Below are 25,273 nucleotides of genomic sequence, written 5' to 3'. Positions count from 1 at the left end.
CTTTAAATAACGCCATCTATCTTGCAAGGGAAATTTCGAAAGAGATGCATATTGGACGCAGATTATTTGTCTTATGACGTCGTCTGATGGATATAATGCACTTGAGCTTAGACAGGGCTTAAGTGTGTGTGTGTGTGTGTGTGTGTGTGTTGAGTGCATCAGGCTGCCAGGCTGGTGATTTACCCTGCCAAGCTCTGAGCTCGTACAAGCCTTCGGTGGAGCTTGTTGAGTTTTGCTATGTCACTCTGGACGAAAGAAAGATTTAAGACGGAACATTAAAGCCAAGGATGTTGTTTACTTTTCTTTGGATCAGAGGGAGGAATACGGAACGAATACAATTGAAACGTGGTGTCAGTGTGCTGTGAACTGCGGAGCGGAAAGCAGCCTCGTACAGACAAATTCACGCGTCAGAACAGTGCAGTGTTAAATCTAAAGCCTCTGTAGCTGTTAGTCGCTTTAATACTGTGAAGTCTAGAGTGTGTCGGTGTCACGGACTCCAAAGTGATTAAAAAAAAAGAATATTTTTTAGGATCCACTTTAATACCAGCCACTCTGACCAATCTGTAGTCTTTCTAATATGTTGTGTTTTTTTTTTTTACATTTTTATTGAATTTTTTAGTTTTTTTTTGCACATGAAAAATGAAGACCTCGCGACTGCAGATGTAACCTACAGGCCGGAGCTTTCCTAATTACTCTAATGATCCTGACATTAAAATCGCATTAGCTTCATGCTCGGGATATTGTTATGAAAACACGTCTGGCGATTGTCAGCCGTGATGCTGAGTGATCTTTGGGGGTTGTGGCGTGAACGTGTGAGAACCGTCTTAGCACTCCGGGTCACTCCGATCACGTTTCAGCTTAGTGAGCAGTGGTGGCTCAGAGCTAACAGAAGGTCAGCGGTTCTAGCAGCAGGATGCAGGACCAAGCTGCGTCTGCTGGGTTCTCGAGTAAACCCATTAACCCTCTCTGCTCCCAGGATGCTGTAACATGCCTGACCCTGTGCTCTGACCTGAGCTTCTTCAAGACCGCAAGCCGGGAAGGAAAGCATTTCCCTGTCAGATAAAGCCTTTCTCCTTCTTCCTCTTTTTCGTCGTTGTCTTTTTTTCTTCTTCTATGAAATGTGGGGTTGGATGTTCACTTTTACACCGAGTCATGGCTCATATTGATTCAGTCTTCCACGTTAAAGAAACGATTGAAGGACAAACGGCTCCACCGCTCGTTATCCAGGTGCGTGGATCAGAAGCATTGGGAAGGACACCATGTTCCAGAGCTCCTCTCAGCACGACTGACGAAAGCTTTCCAGCGCGGCCTTTGCAGGGACACCGAGACGTGCGCACATGTGGCAGAACTAATCTGAGCACAAATCTGAGCAGATGAGTCACACTCGGTCTATAATAAAAGACTTACCTTTTCACAGAGAACCTAAACCAGCAGTAATTAAAAAAGATGTTGTTTTTTTTTTGTTTTTTGTTTTTTTTTTAAATTAAATAAAAAAACAAATCCTTAACTTGCGTCTGTGGCTGGTGACGGTTAACCTGGTTACTATGGTAACAGCCTCGGGGTCGATGATAAAAAAAGTAATTTGCGGACCCTTTTTTTTTTTGTTTGTTTTGTTTTCTTGTTGTTTATTTAATGCGAATCAAGGCACTAGATTTCCCACACGGGAAAATAATTGAATTTCTAAACAACATAATTAATTAGACGATATCTTTTGGATTAATATGATTTTTAAGATTATTTAACGTCTAGCGTAGCTGAGATTGTTCTAGAAACACGGCTGCTGAGGTGAGACCGGGTCAAAGCATTCTCTGTATCAGGGGATTAGCTTTTAACACCTGACGTCCTGAACTAGCACGAAGTGGACGTGTAAAATAAACGTCTGCGTATGTTCTCGCGTATCCCCCCCCCCCCCCCCCCGTGTTAGATGCTGTCGACTACAATCTCTCTGACTACAATAGCCATGTGGGCGGCAGATCTATAGCCTGAACACTTGCACCTATAGCATCACTTTGTACTCAAAGCCATCTATACAGCACCAGATCAGTGTGTGTGTGTGTGTGACTGCAGTAGGTGTTTCTCTCGTTATGTAACCATGAGCATTGTCTGGTTATTCCTGTACAGGTTTCCTGGGGTTGTGTAGCACTGTAAGTGGAGCATCCAACCTTTTTTCTTATTATTTCCTACTTACTTATGTGGTGCACAAGTTCATCTCCAGTTAGTTATGTTTGTGTTTGTCTGTTTGCTGCTGCTCTCAGCCTTCGATACTGATGGTCATGTGGGAAATTTGCCTACAGAGGAACCACCTACAAGGCCTGGTGCAGACAGAAGGCCAGGGCAGACTGGCAATAACACACTCATACTCTCTCTCTCTCTCTCTCTCTCTCTCTCTCTCTTTCTCTGTCTCTCTCTGTCTCTCTCTGTCTCTGTCTCTCTGTTTCTCTATCTTTGTGTCTGTCTGTCTGTCACTCTCTCTCTCTCTCTCTGTCTGTCTGTCTGTCTCTCTCTCTCTGTCTCTCTCTCTGTCTCTCTGTTTCTCTGTCTCTGTCTCTCTGTTTCTCTCTCTTTGTGTCTGTCTATCTGTCTGTCTGTCACTCTCTCTCTGTCTGTCTGTCAGTCTGTCTCTCTCTCTCTCTCTCTCTCTCTCTCTCTCTCTCTCTGTCTGTCTGTCTCTCTCTCTCTCTGTCTGTCTGTCTGTCTCTCTCTCTCTCTCTCTCTGTCTCTCTGTTTCTCTGTTTCTCTGTCTCTCTGTTTCTCTGTTTCTCTCTCTCTGTCTCTGTCTCTCTGTTTCTCTCTCTTTGTGTATGTCTATCTATCTGTCTGTCTGTCTGTCTGTCTCTCTCTCTCTGTCTCTCTGTTTCTCTCTCTCTGTCTCTGTCTCTCTGTTTCTCTCTCTTTGTGTATGTCTATCTATCTGTCTGTCTGTCACTCTCTCTCTCTCTCTCTCTCTCTCTCTCTCTCTCTCTCTCTCTCTCTCTCTCTCTCTCTCTCTCTCTCTTTGTGTCTGTCTGTCTGTCACTCTCATTCTGTCTCTCTCCCTCTCCCAGTCATGCTACCTCTCTCACTTTCTTTGCATCTTTTTCCCTGTCTGTCTGTCTCTCACTCTATCTGTCTCTCTCACTCACGCTATCTCTCTCCCCTTCTTTGCTCCTCTCTCTCTCTCTCTCTCTCTCTCTCTCTCTCTCTCTCTCTCTCTCTCTCTCTCTCTCTCTCTCTCCCCCTCTACCTCTCTCTCTCTCCTTCTAGACAAAACTAGGTGACTGTTTTGCGGAAGCACTCGACACCTCTGCGCTCACCTGGAACGCCTCCTGCCATGCAAATCAATCTTGCTCTCTTGTGTGCTCATTCTCTCTCTCTCTCTCTTTTTCCCCATGCAGTTACAGACTCCATATGAGAGTGTGCTGCTTACTGTAGAGAGAGATGTATTGTGTACCTGCACCTTCTCATCCATCCAAACTTTTCCTCTCTCTCTCTTCCTGTTATACATTCACTTGCAGAACATAAGGAAGGAGCCGATTGGAGGAAGACCGTACCGAGCTACACGCAACCCGGCAGTGCCATGGACTTCGGAGCCTGGAGCATGCTACCCGGGGATGAGAGCCAGGAGACGCTACCCAAGAATTGGGAGATGGCCTTCACAGAGACTGGCATGGTCTACTTCATAGAGTGAGTATGCCAGATTGCAGTAATAAACAATAACAAAGCATTTTAAACATTAAAACCACTACTCTTTTTATACATTTTTGTTTTTGTATATACCGTATATTATATTATGTCTTTATTCGTTATTCTTTTTAGATAATTTTTGCTGCTGTAACAGATAAATTTTCCCATTGTGGGACGAACAAAGGAATATCTTATCCATCAGTTTACTTGCTTTAGTGTTGATGGTATAAGGGTGAGTCAGTGCCACTTTAAAACAAAACAAAAAAAAACATTATAAATGCGTTTCTTATAATGTTTTTGATGCAGCAAATGTGGCTTAAGCTGTTGCCTTAACTCCGCTTCATTCATCTGCCTGTATCTAGCTTCTAATATGCAAAGTGTAAATAAACAGACGGTCACTTCAGCGAGCGGGTTTCACTTCCGTACTACTCGGTCTCACGGCTTATTTCGTTTACCTGCGCCATGCTAAATGCGGACAGTGCCATAAATATCCTGTTTATAAATAGTACAAGGTGCGTGGAGCCGAGCCGCAGGGCTGTGCTGAGTAGGACCGATGTTGACAGACCTGTGGCAGACGTGTTTTACTTGTTACCTAGGGCTAATGCAAATGACGTACGAGGAAGAGTACCCAGGCGGCATGGAAAGGTCATGCTGGCTGCCAGAAGACGAGAGCACTTTGCTGGCTCTTTAAAGGAAATATAGAATGTGTTTTGAGATAAACACCAGGCTAAAGGGTTGAAACGATGAGTGTTTAATGTTTTGCACACTGTGTCGTCTACACAGATCTTTGTGTTAGGAATAAAAAACTACTGACGCTGAAATCTAAAGTCAAGATTATGCCAAGTGGGATGTGGTAGCCTAGTGGTTAAGGTGCTGGATTACCAATCGGAAGGTTGTGAGTTTGAATCCTAGGTCCACCAAGCTGCCACTGCTGGGCCCCTGAGCAAGGCCCTTAACCCTCAATTGCTTAGTTGTATAAAAAAAATTTAAGTCTGTCAAATGATGTACATTTAAATTGATGCCAACTGAATTACAGCCAGAACTGCTGAAATAGAAAATTAATGGCCACCTTCTGACCAATCAGAATGGAGAATGGTGAATAATGCTGTTTTCTAACCTGGCTGACATCCATCTTTATTACATTATGCACAGTTTTAAACCCCTAACCCTTCCTTTAACCTGTATTTCCTTGTTTATCCCGACTCCTGGTTTGGCATGTGTATTAATAATTTATGGCAATTAATTACGATCGCATTAAACCTGGCATGATGCATCAGAGCAATAAATATATTTAAATCCTATTGCAGCTGTAATTGTTATGCTCATTTCTTTGGTTCATAACATGCAGCTCTAACCTGCATAGCTGTGGGGAAAACTATAGAGGTAGGGAAGGGCTGTATATCACGGAGCAGATCTACTGGAAGTTCTGCCTCAGTCTCACTCTGACTCGATCCCCATGTTGGCGGAAATTAATATTCCGTTCTACTTTCCCATTGGGCCTTAAAGGCTAAAGCTTTTACTGCTCTGCTAGTGAAGAACGCTCTACACCTTTCACGCTCAGTTGATATTTCAAAGTCGTTTCTTTCTAATCAGACACCTTTTCCCTCGGGAATCCCGTTTGAAGCACTACCTTTTTAAACAAGTGCTTTGAGGGAGTTTTTTTTATACATCTGGGGAGTCTAGAGAAATAAATCCCAGCTTTGACCACTGTATTGATGGTTTGTCTTGTTTTGTTGTGGCTGTGAAAACACCAACAAGATATTGTGGTATAAACACAAGCAAGTGTAAACATAATGCTAACGATCGGCTGTTGTTGGTTATGAGAATGTTTTCTCTTTTTTTTTCTTTTATAGTCATAACACAAAGACTACAACCTGGCTGGATCCACGGATGGCCAAGAAAGCGAAACCCCCTGAGAAGTGTGACGAGGGAGGTGAGATGATTAGCCTTCCACCACACTCATACACACTCATACAGACACAAACATAGGCACTTATGGTTGCACAACCTCCAACCTCTAAACAACCTCAAACCTCTAAACAACCTCAAACCTCTAAACAACCTCAAACCTCCAAACATCCTCTACCCTTCAAACCTCTAAACAACCTCAAACCTCCAAACAACTTTAACCCCTAAACCTCCAAACAACCTTAAACCTCAAACCTCCAAACATCCTCTACCCTTCAATCTCCAAACAACCTTAAACTTCTAAACAACCTCAAACCTCCAAACATCTTTTACCCTCCAACCTCTAAACAACCTCAAACCTCCAAACAACTTTAACCCCTAAACCTCCAAACAACCTTAAACCTCAAACCTCCAAACATCCTCTAAACAACCTTAAACCTCTAAACAACCTCAAACCTCCAAACTCCAAAAATCTTATACCCTCCATCCTCCAAACAACCTCAAACCTCCAAACATCCTTCACCCTTCAACCTTCAGATATCCTCACTTCAAACCTCCATAAATCATCAGGAACTTCAAACCTCCATAAATCCTCCAACCAACAAACATCATCCAAACTCCAAAAATCCTTGGAGCTTACTTGTTTCTCCAAGTTGATAATGACCCAGGATTTGAACCGTCCTCATAAGCATCCATGAACAATTCTTTTAACATGTTCAAAAAAATAACTGGGGCAGGGATTCTTTTGGGATTAAATGCAACATCTTGCCACACTTCTCTACACTTCATCCAAAGTGATCTGAAAGCATTATCATTCTATTCATGCAAAAAAAAAGCATTTTTTCAGTAGAGTCTTACAAAGTGCGACCGGCGAACCGACTCAATCAAGCTTCACATATTTCCAAATGAAGAAAAAGCTAATTTATCCTGCTTTTTAACCATCCGCCTGCTTTCCTTTACCATCTGCCTCACTGGTTTTTCACTCTCTCTACTAGATAACATCCCAGTTATATCCATCCCAGGATAGATAACATCCAACCATCCTTTACCCTCCAACCATCCTTTACCCTCCAACCATCCTTTACCCTCCAACCATCTTTCACCCTCCAACCACCCTTCACCCTCCAACCACCCTTCACCCTCCAACCATCCTTTACCCTCCAACCATCCTTTACCCGCCAACCACCCTGTACCCTCCTTCCATCTTTTACCCTCCTTCCATCTTTTACCCTCCTTCCATCTTTTACCCTCCAACCATCCTTTACCCTCCAACCATCCTTTATCCTCCAACCATCCTTTACCCGCCAACCACCCTGTACCCTCCTTCCATCTTTTACCCTCCTTCCATCTTTTACCCTCCAACCATCCTTCACCCTCCAACCATCCTTCACCCTCCAACCATCCTTCACCCTCCAACCATCCTTTACCCTCCAACCATCCTTTACCCTCCAACCCTCCTTCACCCTCAAACCATCTTTTACCCTCCAACCATCCTTCACCCTCCAACCATCCTTCACCCTCCAACCATCCTTTACCCTCCAACCATCCTTCACCCTCCAACCATCCTTCACCCTCCAACCATCCTTCACCCTCCAACCATCCTTCACCCTCCAACCATCCTTCACCCTCCAACCATCCTTTACCCTCCAACCATCCTTTACCCTCCAACCATCCTTTACCCTCCAACCATCCTTCACCCTCCAACCATCCTTCACCCTCCAACCATCCTTCACCCTCCAACCATCCTTCACCCTCCAAACATCCTTCACCATCCTTCACCCTCCAACCGTCCTTTACCCTCCAACCATCCTTTACCCTCCAACCATCCTTCACCCTCCAAACAACCGCCACCCCTAACTTCCAAACAACCTCCAACCTATAAACAATCTCCACCGTCGAATTTACCAGCAACCTCAAGACAACCTCAAACCTACAAACAACCTTCAAGAGCTGAAATCCTGCGTTCTCTTTTCATATCCACCTTTTGATCTTAAACCCTAATGTCTTTGGTGTATAGCACAAACAATTAGATTGTAACTAGTGGAATAGTTTGTGCAGCAGTGTTTTACCCAAGTTAAGTTATGCTATTAGCAATGCACATCCAGGCAAACGCAGACACACACATATACACACACACACACACCCGAAAAAGCTGAGCACTGTCTTTGTTCCTGGCAAACATATTAAAGTCAAACGGACAGGTAAGTTGGCGAACGTGACACTGGCACTGTCTCACTGTGCTAATGGCTGTGTAGCAGACTCTAGAGCTTATCACTGTGCCATCTCACCTTGGCAATACTTGCACTGTTCATGCGTAAAGAGTGTGCATGTCTCACGGTGTCACACACTTTTTTTTCTGTTTCTTTTCTTTTTACTCTCACTGTGCAGGCAAAGAAAACTGATGACTCTCCCTAGCTCGTGTCCAGCTCTTAATCGACAACCTGGACGATTTCTTAACACTCTTATTTCCCCCTCTCCTTTTTATTGCTTCTGCTCTCACACACAGGAGCCAGGATTTTTTGACTTGCTCTGTGATGCGTGTCAGTGATCCGAATCCGTTTTAGTCAGTTCTCATGTGTCTTTCTGTTCCTCCGCAGAGCTGCCGTATGGCTGGGAGAAGATCGAGGACCCGCAGTACGGCACCTACTTTGTGGAGTAAGTGATGGGATTAGGTTCGTGTGGGAATACGGGAATAGTGAAGGTGCAGGTTATAATGCTTCATAATGATCAAAGTAGGATTTATGAAATGGGTGTGAATTGTGTAAGGAGTAATACAGCTTTATATTTCAGACATACTTTAAGATCAGAGCTGAGACCTTAGAGACGTTTACCTGTGTGTCACTCCTGTGGTCACATGCAGGGCGAACAAATTAACTCGGGATGAGCAGATTTCATGTCCAGGTCGTTCACTTGCTGGTCTTTCTGTCTGTCTGTCTGTCTGTTATTCTTTTTCTTTCTTGCTTTTTTCTTTCTTTCTGTCTGTCTCTCTGTCTTTTTCTGTTTTTCTTTCTTTCTTTCTTTTCTTTCTTTCTTGTGTCTGTCTGTCTAGTGTTTCTTTCTTTCTTTCTTGTGTCTGTCTGTCTAGTGTTTCTTTCTTTCTTTCTTTCTTTCTTTCTTTCTTTCTTTCTTTCTTTCTTTCTTTCTTTCTTGTGTCTGTCTGTCTGTATAGTGTTTCTTTTTCTTTCTTTCTTTCTTTCTTTCTTTCTTTCTTTCTTTCTTTCTTTCTTTCTTTCTTGTGTCTGTCTAGTTTTTCTTTCTTTCTTTCTTTTTTCTGTCTGTCTGTCTCTCTTTCTTTCTTTCTTTCTTTCTTTCTTTGTCTGTCTGTCTGTATGTCTCTTTCTTTCTTTCTTTCTTTCTTTCTTTCTTTCTTTCTTTCTTGTGTCTGTCTGTCTAGTGTTTCTTTCTTTCTTTTTGTCTGTCTGTCTCTTTTTCTTTCTTTCTTTCTTTCTTTCTTTCTTTCTTTCTTTCTTTCTTTCTTTCTTTCTTTCTTTGCCTGTTATTCTCAAATACCTCTTTGTTGTCCTCTCCCTGTGTTATGTTTAACTCGCTAACTTGCACACTTGCACCTGACTCATCAGGTCTGAAATACTGTGCACTTAGTAAACATATCATTTGTCCTTCTTGTTTAAACCCTAATGGCTCCAGTTTAATATGGTGTTAATAGCAAATATTCATCCAAACTCACCAGATGGCACGTTAGACTGAGAAATTGATTCCCTGCTCAGCTTTAAATAATAATAAATAGAAAAAAATAAAAAAAACATATTTTATTTCTTTTGAAATTCCTTTATTTTATCCAAACAAATTATATTTAATTTTTTTTTATAGAAAATTATTTAATTTTGATTTATGAATGTTATTATTAATAAACACACGTATCATTAGTTCTAAGAGATTGTAGAGTTTTACGATATAAGATAAATAAGATAACTAGGACCCTGTGGAGGAAGCAGCACTGTGAGGTGCCACAATGAGGTCTGCTATACGGACGAAGGGAAAAGAAAAAAAAACTGAGCCAGTTTCATACAGCTAGGTCAATGTGACCGTTTTGTTCTAGTTTCTGTTCAAAACCCACCTGTTGTATAAAACTTCATCTAGGGCTCTGTTCCAGCTGGCTTTAACATGCGTCCTGGGTTCGCGAGGAGACAGCCGAGACACACAGACTTTCACACTCGACATTTCGAATGTCATTGGATTTCTTCTGCTGGAGAAATGCTGCCATGCACAATCATCTCCTCGTTTATTTTCAGGCACAAAAATTTTAAGCGAATCATATCTCGTGTACCTTCGAATTTTAATTAAATGGTCTGATGATAAAACCTCGAAAGATGAGGTCGGATAAAGCTATGAAAAACAACTGATTTGGTCTTTGTGTGTTAACCTGGTGGCAGGGAGATCCGGCTAGGGCAATGACACACTCGTTTAGCTTCCTTCACTGCTGTTCAAGACTCGTTCATGTTCATGCTATAAAACGCGGTGTGGTCGTACGCGTCCCAAATACGGTTTGAACGATCGCAGGACAAACGTCTTCGAGGCAAGTTTGACCCTAATACTCAGAGCTGCCTGCTTGTGATCTGATCTGCCAGGATGCCCAAGTAAACAGAGCTTTAAACAGAAAAGGTAAAATGAAGTGAGATCTCTCTCTCTCTCTCTCTCTCTCTCTCTCTCTCTCTCTCTCTCTCTCTCTCTCTCTCTCTCTCTCTCTCTCTCTCTCTCTCTCTCTCTCTCTCTCTCTCTCTCTCTCTCTCTCTCTCTCTTGAATAAGAAGGAGAGATGAGGGTGACTCATGCGCAGTGCAACAAGGGCTCAGAAAGCCCTTACACACACACACACACACACTCGAGCATGCTGTTGGCTTAGTGCAGCATGGAGCTTTTGTCCATGTGCAGAACAGTCACGACCCGACTTAAGACAAACCTCCGTCACACTGATCAGCTGCTTGCTCTGTTACGCACACAGTGTGGAGCAGTTTGGCCTGGAATCTCCAACACGTACACAAGTCTTAAGATGTTTTTGTGGGTTTAGTTGTTGTTGATTTTCTTTCTGTTGTACAATAACCAAATGCAAAAGATTAGTTGTGACCTAAAGGACGCCTCTCAAAATTAGCACGTGCCTGTCACTTTATTAGGAACGCATAGTGATTCGTGCTCATTCATAGTTATCCAGTGCAGAGTGTAAAATCGTGCAGTTAACATTCACACCGAAGTTTAGAATAGTGAACAAAATCCAAAATATGTGAGCAGTGAGTCTTCCAGTCTCTTGGGATATTCACATACGGTTGAAAACAGTGAGCAAAAGTTCTGAGGAAATATTTTCTCACCAGACGCTAGATGAGGCACGAGACACCAGGTTTAGTTTAGGAAGGCTTCCTTATTCAGTCTGGAGTATTTGATCATTGGTTTTGGTCCCCAAGCTGGATTTGATCATTGGTCCCCAAGCTGCGAAATATCTTGCCCTGATAACAGTGAAAATATTTCCCAAGTAAAAACACCAAGCTTATTTCCCTTTACAATCAGTATTACGTTCTGTACAGAACTTAATTATCAAAATAAATGGACGAGGCTCTGAGAGAAACCTGCACCTGTAGACTATAGTTTAGGGGAATTAGCATAGTTTTCTCATTTGCAGCTTCTGTAAAGCATGACTTGCCACTTTGTTGTGATGGATTGCTTGGCTTTAAGATATGTCCTGTTCCCCCACAGCCACATCAATCAGAAGACGCAGTTCGAGAACCCTGTGATGGAAGCCAAGAAGCAGCACAACCAGGAGGCGCCCGCGGCGAGCCAGCCAGGACTTGTGCCCTCAGGTAACCACCAGACGTCCATCTTCTTACCTCGTGCGTCCCCGGCGTTTGTTCACGCTCATATTTATCTGTTTATTTACTATTTAACTCGGCTAAATCAGACCTCGCTCGACAGCATCGTGAGCCGTTTTTCTTTAAAAGAAACTACACTCCGAAAGTCTGCAGTGTCAGGCGAGAACATGTCAATTAGAGAAGTGCCAAAAGCACAAGTGTTTCACAGGCACCCAATGATTTTTTTTTTTATGCCGTGTACAAATGAGTGAACTGGATGGCTTCACGACTTCTATCAAACCTACGTGCCTTTAACTAGCAGAGACGGAATTTTTTATTCCGGCTCTACCTGTCGTCTGCGTTTAATTCAAAGTTCTGTGCGCCTCCGTGCTTTTTTTCCAGCATCTTATTTTGACGGGTGTCAGCTGATTTCCAACCTGTCCCAGCCCTTTAAAAGCCTCGGCTCACTAGGCTTTCCCTCCACAGCCTGCTCTTTTTCAGGATCCTCAAAGCCCATGGCATTATTTCACTGCTGAAATTGAGAGTGCAGTAGACAAACGTGAGAGCCTGAATCCTTCAGCCCTCATAAACCATTCTTTTGCTCAGTTGCAAAAATTGAATAAAAATATATATATAAATATATAAATTCCACAAACTCTGTCAAATGTATTCTCATCACTTGTGGATTTGTTCCGCTGAAAACTCTAGACACGCTTTTCACATTTCACTTTTATCATGAGCGAACACTCATTTTTTATTCTCATTGCAGCCAGAGATCCAGCAATTCATGCAACTTTCAGATCATATATCATAACTGAGTTGGTGTGTGTGAGTGTGTGTGAGTGGGTGTGTGTGTGTGAGTGGGTGTGTGTGTGTGTGAGTGGGTGTGTGTGTGTGTGAGTGGGTGTGTGTGTGTGTGAGTGGGTGTGTGTGTGTGTGAGTGGGTGTGTGTGTGTGTGAGTGGGTGTGTGTGTGTGTGAGTGGGTGTGTGTGTGTGAGTGGGTGTGTGTGTGTGAGTGGGTGTGTGTGTGTGAGTGGGTGGGTGTGAGTGGGTGGGTGTGAGTGAGTGAGTTGGAGTGAGTGAGTGAGTTGGAGTGAGTGAGTGGGTTGGAGTGAGTGAGTGGGTTGGAGTGAGTGAGTGGGTTTGGTGGGTGGGTGAGTGTGAGTGAGTGAGTGAGTTGGAGTGAGTGAGTGAGTTGGAGTGAGTGAGTGAGTTGGAGTGAGTGAGTGAGTTGGAGTGAGTGAGTGAGTTGGAGTGAGTGAGTGAGTTGGAGTGAGTGAGTGAGTTGGAGTGAGTGAGTGAGTTGGAGTGAGTGAGTGAGTTGGAGTGAGTGAGTTGGAGTGAGTGGGTTTGGTGGGTGGGTGAGTGTGAGTGAGTTGGAGTGAGTGAGTGAGTTGGAGTGAGTGAGTGAGTTGGAGTGAGTGAGTGAGTTGGAGTGAGTGAGTGAGTTGGAGTGAGTGAGTGAGTTGGAGTGAGTGAGTGAGTTGGAGTGAGTGAGTGAGTGAGTGAAGGGATACACTCCAGACTAGGTTTTTGCAGATGCTGCAATTAGGATTTATAATTTTATGCTTAGGGTAACATCAGACAGCAACCCTGTCTTTAACAGTGTAGAGATATCAGCTGTGCTAGTGCTGGAACTTTCAGTAAGACATTTTACTGCCTATATAAAGTCTCCCACCAAGACTGGCAGGTACGTCAGGAGTTTGCACTCATTATGCTAAAACAGATCATACATGAAGTTTGTTTTTAGATAAAATCTTTAATTAGAAACCTCAGCTCACACTCCAGATCTGTCCGTCTGAATCCATCCAACTTTTTTTTTTTTTTTTTTTTTTTACAGAGACTTTGAAATAAATTTGAACTGTGTTTAAGACAATTTCTATACAAGAAAAAAAAACGATCAGGCTCTCGAACTCATTCAAGTATGTAATTATATAGCACCTTTTTTATGAAACAAAACGTTGCTGCTGAAGCTTTATTGCTGGGTTTCTCGTGCCCTTGGTTTCTGACGTTTGTTTTTGCAGTATTGATATTACACAAGCCTCCTCCGTGCTCCGCTGCTTTTCCCTCCTCTCTAAGCCCGCAGTAGGTATGTGGTGCTTGTAGCCTCCTCGCTATATAATGCGTCATCCTCCGGGAGAGCGACGTTTACACTTGCTGCTGCTTAGCTAGCAGTCTGATGGTTATTACAGACGACCGCTGCTGACCTCAAGCTCCAGAGGCAGCCTGGAGCTAATGTCATTCAGAACACACATACGCGCACGCACACACACACACACAGATCACTCTTTCAAAGCACATAATCTACTCGTCAGCTTAAAAATGGATTCAGCCAAGTTAACTAGATCCATTACAATTAAATCCATTTACCATAAGATTTATTCATGGTATTATTCATGGTATTTCTATGCTGTAATTCTTATGTTCTTTACTTTTTCTACTACTTAGGGGAATTATTTAATAATATTAATATACTAATAATTGGGAATTAACTCAGACCTCAATTCCAAACCTCAGACCAGGAACAAAGTAAATGCCCCCTCCACTCTGAATAAATTTCAGTTTCCTGTAATTCAGCCACATTGGCTTCAACCAGCCACTCAATCCAATACAACTAACCATTCATCCATCCATACATCCATCCCTCCATTCAATCCAATACAACTAACCATCCATCCATCCATCCCTCCATTCAATCCAATACAACTAACCATCCATCCATACATTCATCCCTCCATTCAATCCAATACAACTAACCATCCATACATCCATCTATCCATTCAATCCAATACAACTAACCATCCATACATCCATCCATCCATTCAATCCAATACAACTAACCATCCATACGTCCATCCCTCCATTCAATCCAATACAACTAACCATCCATACATCCATCCATCCATTCAATCCAATACAACTATCCATCCATTCAATCCAATACAACTATCCATCCATACATCCATCTATCCATTCAATCCAATACAACTAACCATCCATACATCCATCCATCCATTCAATCCAATACAACTAACCATCCATACGTCCATCCCTCCATTCAATCCAATGCAACTAACCATCCATATATCCATCCCTCCATTCAATCCAATACAACTAACCATCCATACATCCATCCCTCCATTCAATCCAATACAGCTAACCCAACCACAGATCCATCCATCCATCCCTCCATTCATTCCAATACAACTAACCCAACCATCCATACATCCATCCCTCCATTCAATCCAATGCAACTAACCATCCATACATCCATTCAATCCAATACAACTAACCATCCATCCATCCATCCCTCCATTCATTCCAATACAACTAACCCAACCATCCATACATCCATCCCTCCATTCAATCCAATACAACTAACCCTGTGAGTAACCCCATCTATCTGTATTTATTTACAGCATTTGGCAGATGCCTTTATCTAGAGCGACACACAAAAGTGCTTCTACGCATCTATCATTCTTCCCCTCTTTTCAACCCATTCATACAACTCATCTATTCAACCCAGCCATCCATCCAACACAGTCAATCCATTCATTCAGTTCATCTATCCAACCCTTTCTTCCATCTCCATTCAATCCATCCAATCTATCTTTCCAACCCATTCAAGCCATCCACCATTTCATTCAACCCTTCTACCTGTCCAGCTCATTCATACAATCACCTATGCAACCAAACGACCTACTCCTCCTCTCCATCCGTCCAGTCAGCCCACCCACCCATTCAACCATATATTTATACACAATTTATTTTAGTCAAGTTTAAACTCAAACACAAGTACACCAATTTAAAATGTATTCGATTAAGCTACTTTAAGTGTCCATGTTGGAGCATATTAACAGCCATGGCCTCAGTCGGTTGATTGTGTTCCACTGCAGCTCTGCTGGACTGTGACGGATTATCACTAAGCGTATAAACTCAGCTACATTTCCCAGGCTTAAAAACAGCACAATAACTGTTAATCACCATGTTCGCTACACTGGAGCCACTGAAATGTCTCACTTATTGGCTTTGTTGTTTTGATTTGTGCTGTTTTGACAAGGCACCTCATATTTGACCTTCCCAAAACACACATACATACACACACACACACACACACACACACACATATATATATATATATATATATATATATATATATATATATATATATATATATATATATATATATATATATATAAAAATAAATATACACACACACACACACACACACTCACAGGCAGGCACTGGTTTCACAATGGCACCTTTAATTACACACTGACATTTTATAATCAGCTCGCCTTGAGACAGACACTCATTCTCTTTGTGATGAATTAATCAAGTAGATTTTAAGCATCATTCTGCTTCTCTCTTCACTTTGACGTATACACACACTCTGTCACTCACTCACTCACCCTCTCTTCCTCACTCACTCACACACACACTCCCTCTCTCACTCACACACACACCCTCTCTCTATCTCTCTCTCACTCACTCACTCACTCACACAGCCCATCTCTCTCTCTCTCTCATTCACTCACACACACCCCTCTCTCTCATTCACTCACACATCCCCTCTCTTTCTTTCGCTCTCTCTCTCGCTCTCTCTCTCTCTCTCTCTCATTCACTCTCACACACACCCCTCTCTCTCATTCACTCACACTCTCTCTCTCTCTCTCTCTCTCTCTCTCTCTCTCTCGCTCTCTCTCTTTCACTCACTCACTCACACACACACCCCTCTCTCTCATTCACTCAAACACATCCTCTCTCTCTCTCTCTCTCTCTCTCTCTCTCTGTCCCTCTTTCATTCACTCACACACCCTCTCTCTCTCTCTCTCTCTCTCTCATTCACTCACTCTCACACACACACCCCTCTCTCTCATTCACTCAAACACATCCTCTCTCTCTCTGTGTGTGTGTTTGATTGCATTTAAACACTAATTGCCCTTTCATTTTAAACTGCTACAGAACATTAGCACTGTGTATCATGTTATGAGAAGATTGTAGATTGTAGATCTATATATATATATATATATATATATATATATATATATATATATATATATATATATATATATATATATATATAATAGTTATAATAGCTAAATGTGAAAAACAAATTAATAGAGAGTATTAGCCTTTACACTAGTATTTTTTTATTCAAGCCTACAGCTATTCATGATCCTGTACTTCATAATTCACTCTCATAGATACTGACATGTTTAAGCGCGATTTCATCGCAGCGGTGTGTGTGTACGTGTGATTTCACCATTCACCCAATACAAAAGACAAAAATGAGCAATCGTTCCCACAGGACATGCAGCATACGCTCTACAAACCACAGACTATCACATGCTTATCTGTAATGATTAATATCGCACGTTGTTTCCCACTGTGCGGGTCTTCGCCAAGACCGTTTGAAGCCCAGATGAGTTTTGGCATTCAGCGTGTTGATGTAGAGACGAGTTTATTTCACACTCGGACTGGCTGCGTGCCGGACCTGCTCTCATATTAACCTAAGATGATGCACACAATGTTCGGCCAGCTATTACTCTGTAGTAAGAGCAGTGTTGAGTGTCTGATCTCTGTGGAACTATCCACATACACATTAAACAAGATGTAGCACCTTCCTTCTCCTCATCCCCTGGTGCAGCACTGGTTAACTAAATCTCAGAAGAGCAAAGTGTCATTAGCAAAAGCTATTACGGTATTTATTTAGCAGTCATTAATTAAAGGTGATTAAACTGAGCAGAACTATTCATATGCTGGTAATTAGAGATTGGGATGGAATAATGACTTTAATCTGCTCTGATATCTAGAGCCCTCACGCATTGTGTAAGTGTGTGTTGTGTACCTCTTTTTTCTTTTACTTCCCTTATCTGTGTCTGTTTCTCTCTCTTTTTCTCGCTCTGTCTTTTCTAGGTCACGCTTATACAGTATATGTCTCAGTTTTTCCTTCCCCTTGCTCTGTGTTTTGTTTCTTGACCTCTCTCTCTCTCTCTCTCTCTCTCTCTCTCTCTCTCTCTCTCTCTCTCTCTCAGAGGATGGCTCTCTGAGGGGTTTTACACGAGACCCATCGCAGCTACACGGGACAATTTTGCGCACTGCCCTCAGGAAGAGCACTCAGGGTTTCGGCTTCACCATCATCGGTGGAGACAGACCGGATGAGTTCCTGCAGGTGAAGAACGTGCTGAGGGACGGCCCTGCAGCACAGGACAACAAGATCGCCCCGGGTGGGTTTTTTTTTAATCGTAAACAAACCAGAGATCTGAAACTTTCCATCATTGCTGTATTCCACATGAGAAACAACTAATTAGATTACTTGACTCTTTGAGCTGTGTAATTAATTAAGGGATAAACCACTACAGGATGTGCTGTTCTAGGAAACTAACAGTATGGTCTGTTGAGTTGGGGGTATTGTGGGTTGGATGGGGGTATGGTTTGTTGGGGGGATATGGTGGATTGGATGGGAGTATGGTCTGTTTGGTTGGTAGGGAGGGGTTGTGGTTAGTTGGATAGTGGGTATGGTCAGTTGGGTTGGATGGGGGTATGGTCAGTTGGGTTGGATGGGGGTATGGTCTGTTGGGGAATCTGATGGATTGAATGATGGTGTGGTCGATTGAGGGAATGTGGTGGATTGGATGATGGTATGGTCTGTTGAGGGGTGTGGTGGATTAGATGATGGTATGGTCTGTTGGAGGTGTGTGGTGGATTAGATGATGGTACAGTATGGTCTGTTGGAGGTGTGTGGTGGATTAGATGATGGTATGGTCTGTTGGAGGGGTGTGGTGGATTAGATGATGGTATGGTCTGTTGGCTGGTGTGGTGGATTGGATGCCGGTATGGTCTGTTGGCTGGTGTGGTGGGTTGGATGCCGGTATGGTCTGTTGGGGGTGTGGTGGATTAGATGATGGTATGGTCTGTTGGAGGGGTGTGGTGGATTAGATGATGGTATGGTCCGTTGGGGGTGTGGTGGATTGGATGCCGGTATGGTCTGTTGGCTGGTGTGGTGGGTTGGATGCCGGCATGGTCTGTTGGGGGTGTGGTGGATTAGATGATGGCATGGTCTGTTGGAGGGGTGTGGTGGATTAGATGATGGCATGGTCTGTTGGAGGGGTGTGGTGGATTAGATGATGGCATGGCCTGTTGGAGGGGTGTGGTGGATTAGATGATGGTATGGTCTGTGGGAGGGGTGTGGTGGATTAGATGATGATATGGTCTGATGAGGGGTGTGGTGGATTAGATGATGGTATGGTCTGTTGGCTGGTGTGGTGGATTGGATGCCGGTATGGTCTGTTGGCTGGTGTGGTGGGTTGGATGCCGGTATGGTCTGTTGGGGGTGTGGTGGATTAGATGATGGTATGGTCTGTTGAGGGGTGTGGTGGATTAGATGATGATATGGTCTGTTGAGGGGTGTGGTGGATTGGATGATGGTATGGTCTGTTGGGGGTGTGGTGGATTAGATGATGGTATGGTCTGTTGGAGGGGTGTGGTGGATTAGATGATGGTATGGTCTGTTGGAGGGGTGTGGTGGATTAGATGATGATGATATGGTCTGTTGAGGGGTGTGGTGGATTAGATGATGGTATGGTCTGTTGGAGGGGTGTGGTGGATTAGATGATGGTATGGTCTGTTGGAGGGGTGTGGTGGATTAGATGATGGTATGGTCTGTTGAAGGGTGTGGTGAATTGGATGGTGGTATGACCTGTTGGGGGTGTGGTGAATTGGATGGTGGTATGGTTTGTTGGGAAAGAGGTATGATGGTTTTGGGTGGGTATGGCAGGTTAGGTGGTATATCTGCTCTGTGTCTATCAGCAGTGTGTTGTCAGTGTCTTGGGTTTATTTATTTTTTCCTGTATTGTATTACATACTTTTCCAATGCTTTGTGTATTGGGAGTGCTGTCTTCAAGATGTTGCTACCCAGAAGCTTTGTAAATAACCCACCTGGGGTATCAACTGCACAGTCACAATAACAGTAATAACAGAATTCAGAAGCTTTGTGTGTGAGTGACTGTGTCAGCACCAAGGGAACAGGCATTACAACAGAACTGCACTGGGCGATAATTGCACAGCGCTAATGCTCACCGCTGTCCATCACAAAGAGTGGAAATTAATGTCCTTTGCACAAGCTTCCCCAGAAGACTTCAGGCGACGCATCTAATTGAAATAATTACTAAAATCTAAAATTGATGCCACAATAAAGCTAGCTGCTTTCTATCTGCTGACACCAAGAGAACTCCCACATGGAATTGCTGTTTTACCAAATATTCTATCTCGACACAGTTCTTCAAGGCTGGAGGACTTTAATTCTTGGGTCAGAAGACACAGACACGTTCTGGTGGACGCACAACAGTCGTTTGACGTTAATAATAAACAGATTAAAAAATAAATAAACTCTGAAAATAAATTTTTAGCAAAGAAAGAGCTTGTAATCATTGACCAGCTTTCTGTTAGACCAGCAATGTCAAACATTGCTAGAAAGGGTTCGTAAGTAATGTTTCCAGACATGAGGGAGTCTTCAGGACTGAGGATTTTTACTTGGCGAGAGACCAAATAGTAAAGGCTAGTGAGTCAGCAAATATTTGTAACTGCTGTGACATAAAACAGAGAGAAGAATAAACAGAAATTAATTTGCTTCAACAACATTAACTGTAATTAAATAAATAAAGGACTAAAGCAGGGATGTGGTACAGTACAGAAGATGCCATCGAGTATCGTTTTGGATTGTTCTCAAGGACATCTTTCTGCGGATTTGTACCTGACACGTTGTTCATCGTGTCGAGGGAAGTAGGGACAGATTACTGATCTCCACGTCGCTCTTTTAAGACGACGTGAGTCTCGACACAGCCGCCGTGTTCTCACACTGGATATAGTGGAGCCAAAAAGGAACCGTGCGATCAGCAAGTAGCAGGTGATAAGTTGCAAAGCGAGTTTTTTCGCAAGTTCACAGTTTTTGTGAGTCCTGAAAGCTTACACGCTGCATTTATTTTCGTTCCGACAACATACACACATACAACAGTTTACTTTGATACACCTCATGCTGCAGATTCTTATAGTGCTGCAGGGGTGAGGGCATTTTGTAGGCCAACCCAGAAGTGATCGTCAACTCCGGTTTGCGCGATTAAAAAGAAGAAAGGAGGAAGAAAAAAAGCTCGGTGGACAGCAGAAGTGTAGGATGTAAGTGTTTGCTTTTGCCGTCACAATAATCGCAATCATTTAAGCTTTCAAACTAAATTTTAGCTATGAATGAACTACACTATGGTACCATGACTTCAACGTCACCACCAAAAATACAATACACAAAAGTCGAAAGCCAGAAAAGAGAACCGAGTCGAAATAGTGGAAAATAAACATCCTAGAACATTCTAGAATAAATATCCAAGAACCCGGAAATATACCTGAAGTGTCAATACTCCCATGACGGTTCTCTTCGTCGCGTCGGGGAAGAAGCGGCGTGGTGCGTTGTTACAGGCCACATGTTAGCAACCATCTTTACCCAGACACATAAAAGCTTAAAAAGATGACAAGGAGGGTATCAATGATGCATTTAATGTATTCCATCTTGACAATCTTTCACATATTTTAAGTCAAAAGTCCCATTCATAAACAAAGATGTGTTCGCTGACGATGTCACTAGTGATGTACACTACTGTAGTCACAGGTTCAAGTTAGGAAATGAAATTTTATGTGGTGAATACGGATGATTAGAGCAAAATGTATGATTAGGGAATAAAACATCATACATGGTGCTGTTCTAGAAAAATAAACAGACGGAGCAGTGTGATAAGATGTCAGAAGTTGATCATTTCTGTTAGTTAATAAACAACATGATGTCATTTTTATCCATTTGTAGTTGTATTTAACATTGTAGTTTCTTAACATAGCATAGAAGCTACAAATATCACGGCGTACGAGTCTGCAAACAAATCGCAGTTTTATTTTACTTTTCATTGTGGAATAACTTTATTTAATGTAAACAATTTGGGTTTTTTTCATTTGGATATTACAATTTTAAAGATGGAGGATTGTTTTGGCTGCTTGCAATTAATAAAAATATGACAAAATACTTGATATTTTAGAAAGGTGACACAATACTGTACAGTATATACAGTATAACCCTGTTGATATGATATCATCTTATTGCTGACTCCTGTGTACAAGACTGTAGTAAAGCGATGATGTCATGTAACAGGAAGTGTTCAATTTCATCGCTCTTTCCATGATGGGTTAAAGAAGTGCTGAGCTAAGTGCTGGTTAAAGAAGTGCTGCGTTCAGCTTACCGAGCTGCTCTTTGCACGCTTTTCTGGAGCGTCCAGAGCTCGTCGTTTTTATAGTCCGAAAGCCGAAGCCAGCCTTTAAAAGATTACTGAAAAGAAGGCAGATGCTTCACGCAGTAGGTGAGAGGAGCACTCAATATTGGGATTAGCTGTTGTGACGATGGTTACTGATTACGCACCGGCCCTTTAAGATGATGTCAGCGATGTTTGTGAAATGGGATAAGGAAGGGCAGCAGGTTTCACAGAGATCTCGGGAAGGTGGCACTTCTCTGAAAGTTCTTTGGAAGGTGTTACAGCTCGAAAACGTGCATTTTTCTTTTATTATTATTTGAGTTTTAAGCTTTCTCCTGAATCTGACTTAACCGTGCTGGTGTGGAGGCCAGGAGCAGGAACTGATTTGCAGGTAAAAATTGAGGCATGTGTTGTTCATGCACAACTATTTTGCAAAAAATGTTTACACTTACAGATTTAAAATTGTGGGTAATTTCTTAATACATCATCATTACAAGCTTGTTGAGTCCGAATGAATAAAACGTACTGTTTAAACCACGGCTTTGGTCTAGTCCTGAAATGCAAATCGCATGTTTGTGTTAATTCAGTGTTCTAACGTGGCGTCGTTTCTATAGTAACCGATGCTTCGAAGATAATCGAAGTCATCTAAACTAACACTTGAATCGTCTCCCCAGCGTCATGCGAGTTTAACGATAAACAACTCAACCAAAACAAAGTCGTAGGTTTTGTAGGAGTTTATTTAACATTCGTGGAAGGAGTCTCCAGTGTCAGCATTGTGACAGGTGGAATATTTACAGACATGCGTTTACACGTTTGTCAGTAACGTTAAAAGTTCTTGTTTTTATTGTTAGAGAAAGAAAAATGGATTTGAAGGATCGCATATCGCCGCTTTAACAGGAGTTCAAGAGCGTTAATAAACGTAGCTAAAACCGATCAAAAGTACAATGGCATTCTTTAATAAATGAACAACTGGGATTTTCAGGGTGATAACACCAAGGCTGATTCATTTCCTCGGCGTTTAACATGTTACCACAATAACATTTAGATGAACGAAACTTGATAACAGCAACGTCTTTTTTTTTTCTTCTTCTTCTTCTCGTTTTTGTCTTTTTCTTCCTGTTCCACACCCCCATGCTGTGGACTTTCCAGTCTGGTTGCTGGAAAAGCATGCTCTAGTTGAAGTGTGTGTTCCAGCCTTTCCATAACTGTTTGTGTTTGACACACACTCGCAGTGTTTGTCACAAACTAACAATGACTCACGCAGGCAGGTGCGGATTTAATCTCTCGTTTCTAAGCCAAAGTGTCTCTAAAACACATCTTATTCTTGTTTTTTTTTTGTTTTCTTTTTTTTTTCTGTTTTTATTCTTGTTAGAGTGGCTCTCCAGCTCGGTGGGGGTGGGGGGGGTGGCGGTTTCACATCACATGCACAAGAAAATGGTTTTTGTTTGTTTGTTTGTTTGTTTTTGTTTTTCAAAATGATTCGTTTGGAAACCGTTTCTGACCTGCACAGGAAAAACGCTGATTCCTTATTTTAACGTGTGTAAAACGAGTCACGTGCAATTCGCTCTTGCTGCTTTTCTGCAGCTGTCCAGAGACAAATGAAGAAGTTTTTCCATGAGGTTGTGGAGAACGTTTGCAGCGTCTTTGCCACTATGCAGCAGCAGGAGAACATTCTCAACCTGTTTCGCACTTTGTTGAGTCGAAAGTGTTCAGACATGGGAATCATGGCTCATTTCACAGAGACAAATTCGGTCAGAGGAAAGAGTTGTTTGAGCTCTTCTGAGAACATGATGTCATAGACATAGACACCCTGCAATTGGCTAATGTCACTGTGACGGACAAGTCTCTCTCTCTCTCTCTCTCTCTCTCTCTCTCTCTCTCTCTCTCTCTCACTCTCTCTCTCTCTCTCTCTCTCTCACATGCACACACACCCCCCACACACCACCCCACACACACACACACCCCACACACACACACACACACACACACACACACACACAGTTCAGCTTGTTGATTCCAGCCATGGACCAATCACAGCGAGTTATTCAAATGAACCTTTCGCATGACCTAGATAAAGAGAGTTTAAACAGAGAGTAAAAAAAGAAGTGAGTTTGTACAGATTTAACTCGTGATTTCTTAGTGTGTAAAAAATAAAAAGTTGCATAAGAAATGACGTGAACTGATTTGTGTAATTCTCTGATTTGTAATGAACGTGTAAGAGGAAAGCTCAGCGTCATAAGCTTCACATCAGGATCCCCGAGGATGTCTTTAATCATTCTAACCTACTACTTTAGATTCAGATTATAAATTGTATAATGTTTTGTAATTTTACACCATTGAAGTTTTCAATTCGTTATTATTTTTCAAATTAAGTTATGTTCTTTGAATTATTTTAGAAAAATGAGACTTGATGAAAAATTATCATTTAATCCTTTATAATTCAGTAGATATGTAACTTCTTAGCGTTCAGAAGACTGATTGGGGGGTCATTAGGTTCTTTGAGACTATTGAAATGTCACTAATAATAAATAATTACAATAACAAATATTATTATTATTATTATTATTATTATTATTATTATTATTATTCTCTTTTCTTTCTCCCAGGGGATGTCATTGTGGACATCAACGGCACGTGTGTGCTCGGTAAAACCCATGCAGATGTGGTGCAGATGTTCCAGTCAGTTTCAGTGAACCAGTACGTAGACATGGTGCTGTGTCGAGGCTACCCCCTGCCCGAGGACACCGGCGATGAGCCTTCAGGAGACGCCGCAGCCGCGCCGCTAGCAGTCGGGCAGCCGCTCGTACCCGAGGGCCGACAGGAGGACGGCCCTGAGCTCACCCTGCTGCAGCCTGAGCTGGTGAGCGTGACTCTGGCCAAGGGGCCGAACGGATTTGGTTTCGCCATCGCCGACAGCCCGCTGGGCCAGAAGGTAAAGATGATCCTGGACGCTCAGTGGTGTCGCGGCCTGCTTAAAGGCGACGTGATTAAAGAGATCAACCGGAAGAACGTGCAGACGCTCAGCCACACGCAGGTGGTGGACATCCTGAAGGAGCTGCCGCCCGGCTCCGAGGTCAACATGCTCGTGCTCAGAGGAGGTAAGAGCCAAGCACAGGCAGAAAAATGAAAAAGCAGCAGGTCGTCTAATATCTTAATCTTAACTATCTTAATCGCTTAAGCGCTGTGGAAAGCTCAAAGCTGATTGGTCAGAAGGAGTTGATGAATTTCCTGTAACGGCAGCTCGGACTCGCTGACTCTCATACAGAATTGTTCCTATAGAAACGATCAACATTGTGGATGTTCAGAAACATTCATTCGGTCATCATTCGCTAATAAATGAAAAAAATGACATCATCAGTGAGGTGCTGAGAACACGACGGTGCTACTGTAGTGAATAATACAAAGTTCTATGTGGAGTGATGAGAGGAACTCTGCGTCCTGTTCACCGTATCCTTGATTCTTTTCCTAGAACAGCACAAGCCCAGGGATTTTATACCATCCATGACCTTAGTACTAGATATTGCACACTTTTTTGTTCACATAAATTGCTCATTTCATCACATCACGTCTTATTTCTCACCTGTATATTTAATTTCATTTTATTCTTACTATCTTATAACT

The 25,273-nt window shown here is 42.5% G+C and overlaps 1 protein-coding gene across 4 annotated transcripts in view; it reads left to right on the top strand.

Annotated features, from left to right (window-relative positions):
• Positions 1-25,273, top strand: part of magi3a (membrane associated guanylate kinase, WW and PDZ domain containing 3a) — a 139,534-nt gene that overhangs the window by 95,685 nt on the left and 18,576 nt on the right. For 3 of the 4 annotated variants that reach the window (XM_060895028.1, XM_060895026.1, XM_060895029.1), the window contains exons 5-10: positions 3,495-3,663; positions 5,517-5,596; positions 8,169-8,226; positions 11,274-11,407; positions 17,405-17,596; positions 24,259-24,750. In XM_060895028.1, coding sequence (XP_060751011.1) covers positions 3,495-3,663; positions 5,517-5,596; positions 8,169-8,226; positions 11,274-11,407; positions 17,405-17,596; positions 24,259-24,750 — 1,125 coding nt within the window. The remainder of the gene's footprint in view (positions 1-3,494; positions 3,664-5,516; positions 5,597-8,168; positions 8,227-11,273; positions 11,408-17,404; positions 17,597-24,258; positions 24,751-25,273) is intronic. The other variant, XM_060895027.1, reaches the window with a different exon arrangement.

The sequence above is a fragment of the Tachysurus vachellii genome, chromosome 19 (assembly GCF_030014155.1).
Source record: "Tachysurus vachellii isolate PV-2020 chromosome 19, HZAU_Pvac_v1, whole genome shotgun sequence".
NCBI lineage: Eukaryota > Metazoa > Chordata > Actinopteri > Siluriformes > Bagridae > Tachysurus > Tachysurus vachellii.
The sequence above is the reverse complement of the archived record's forward strand: the minus strand, read 5'-3'. Positions and strand labels throughout refer to the sequence as shown.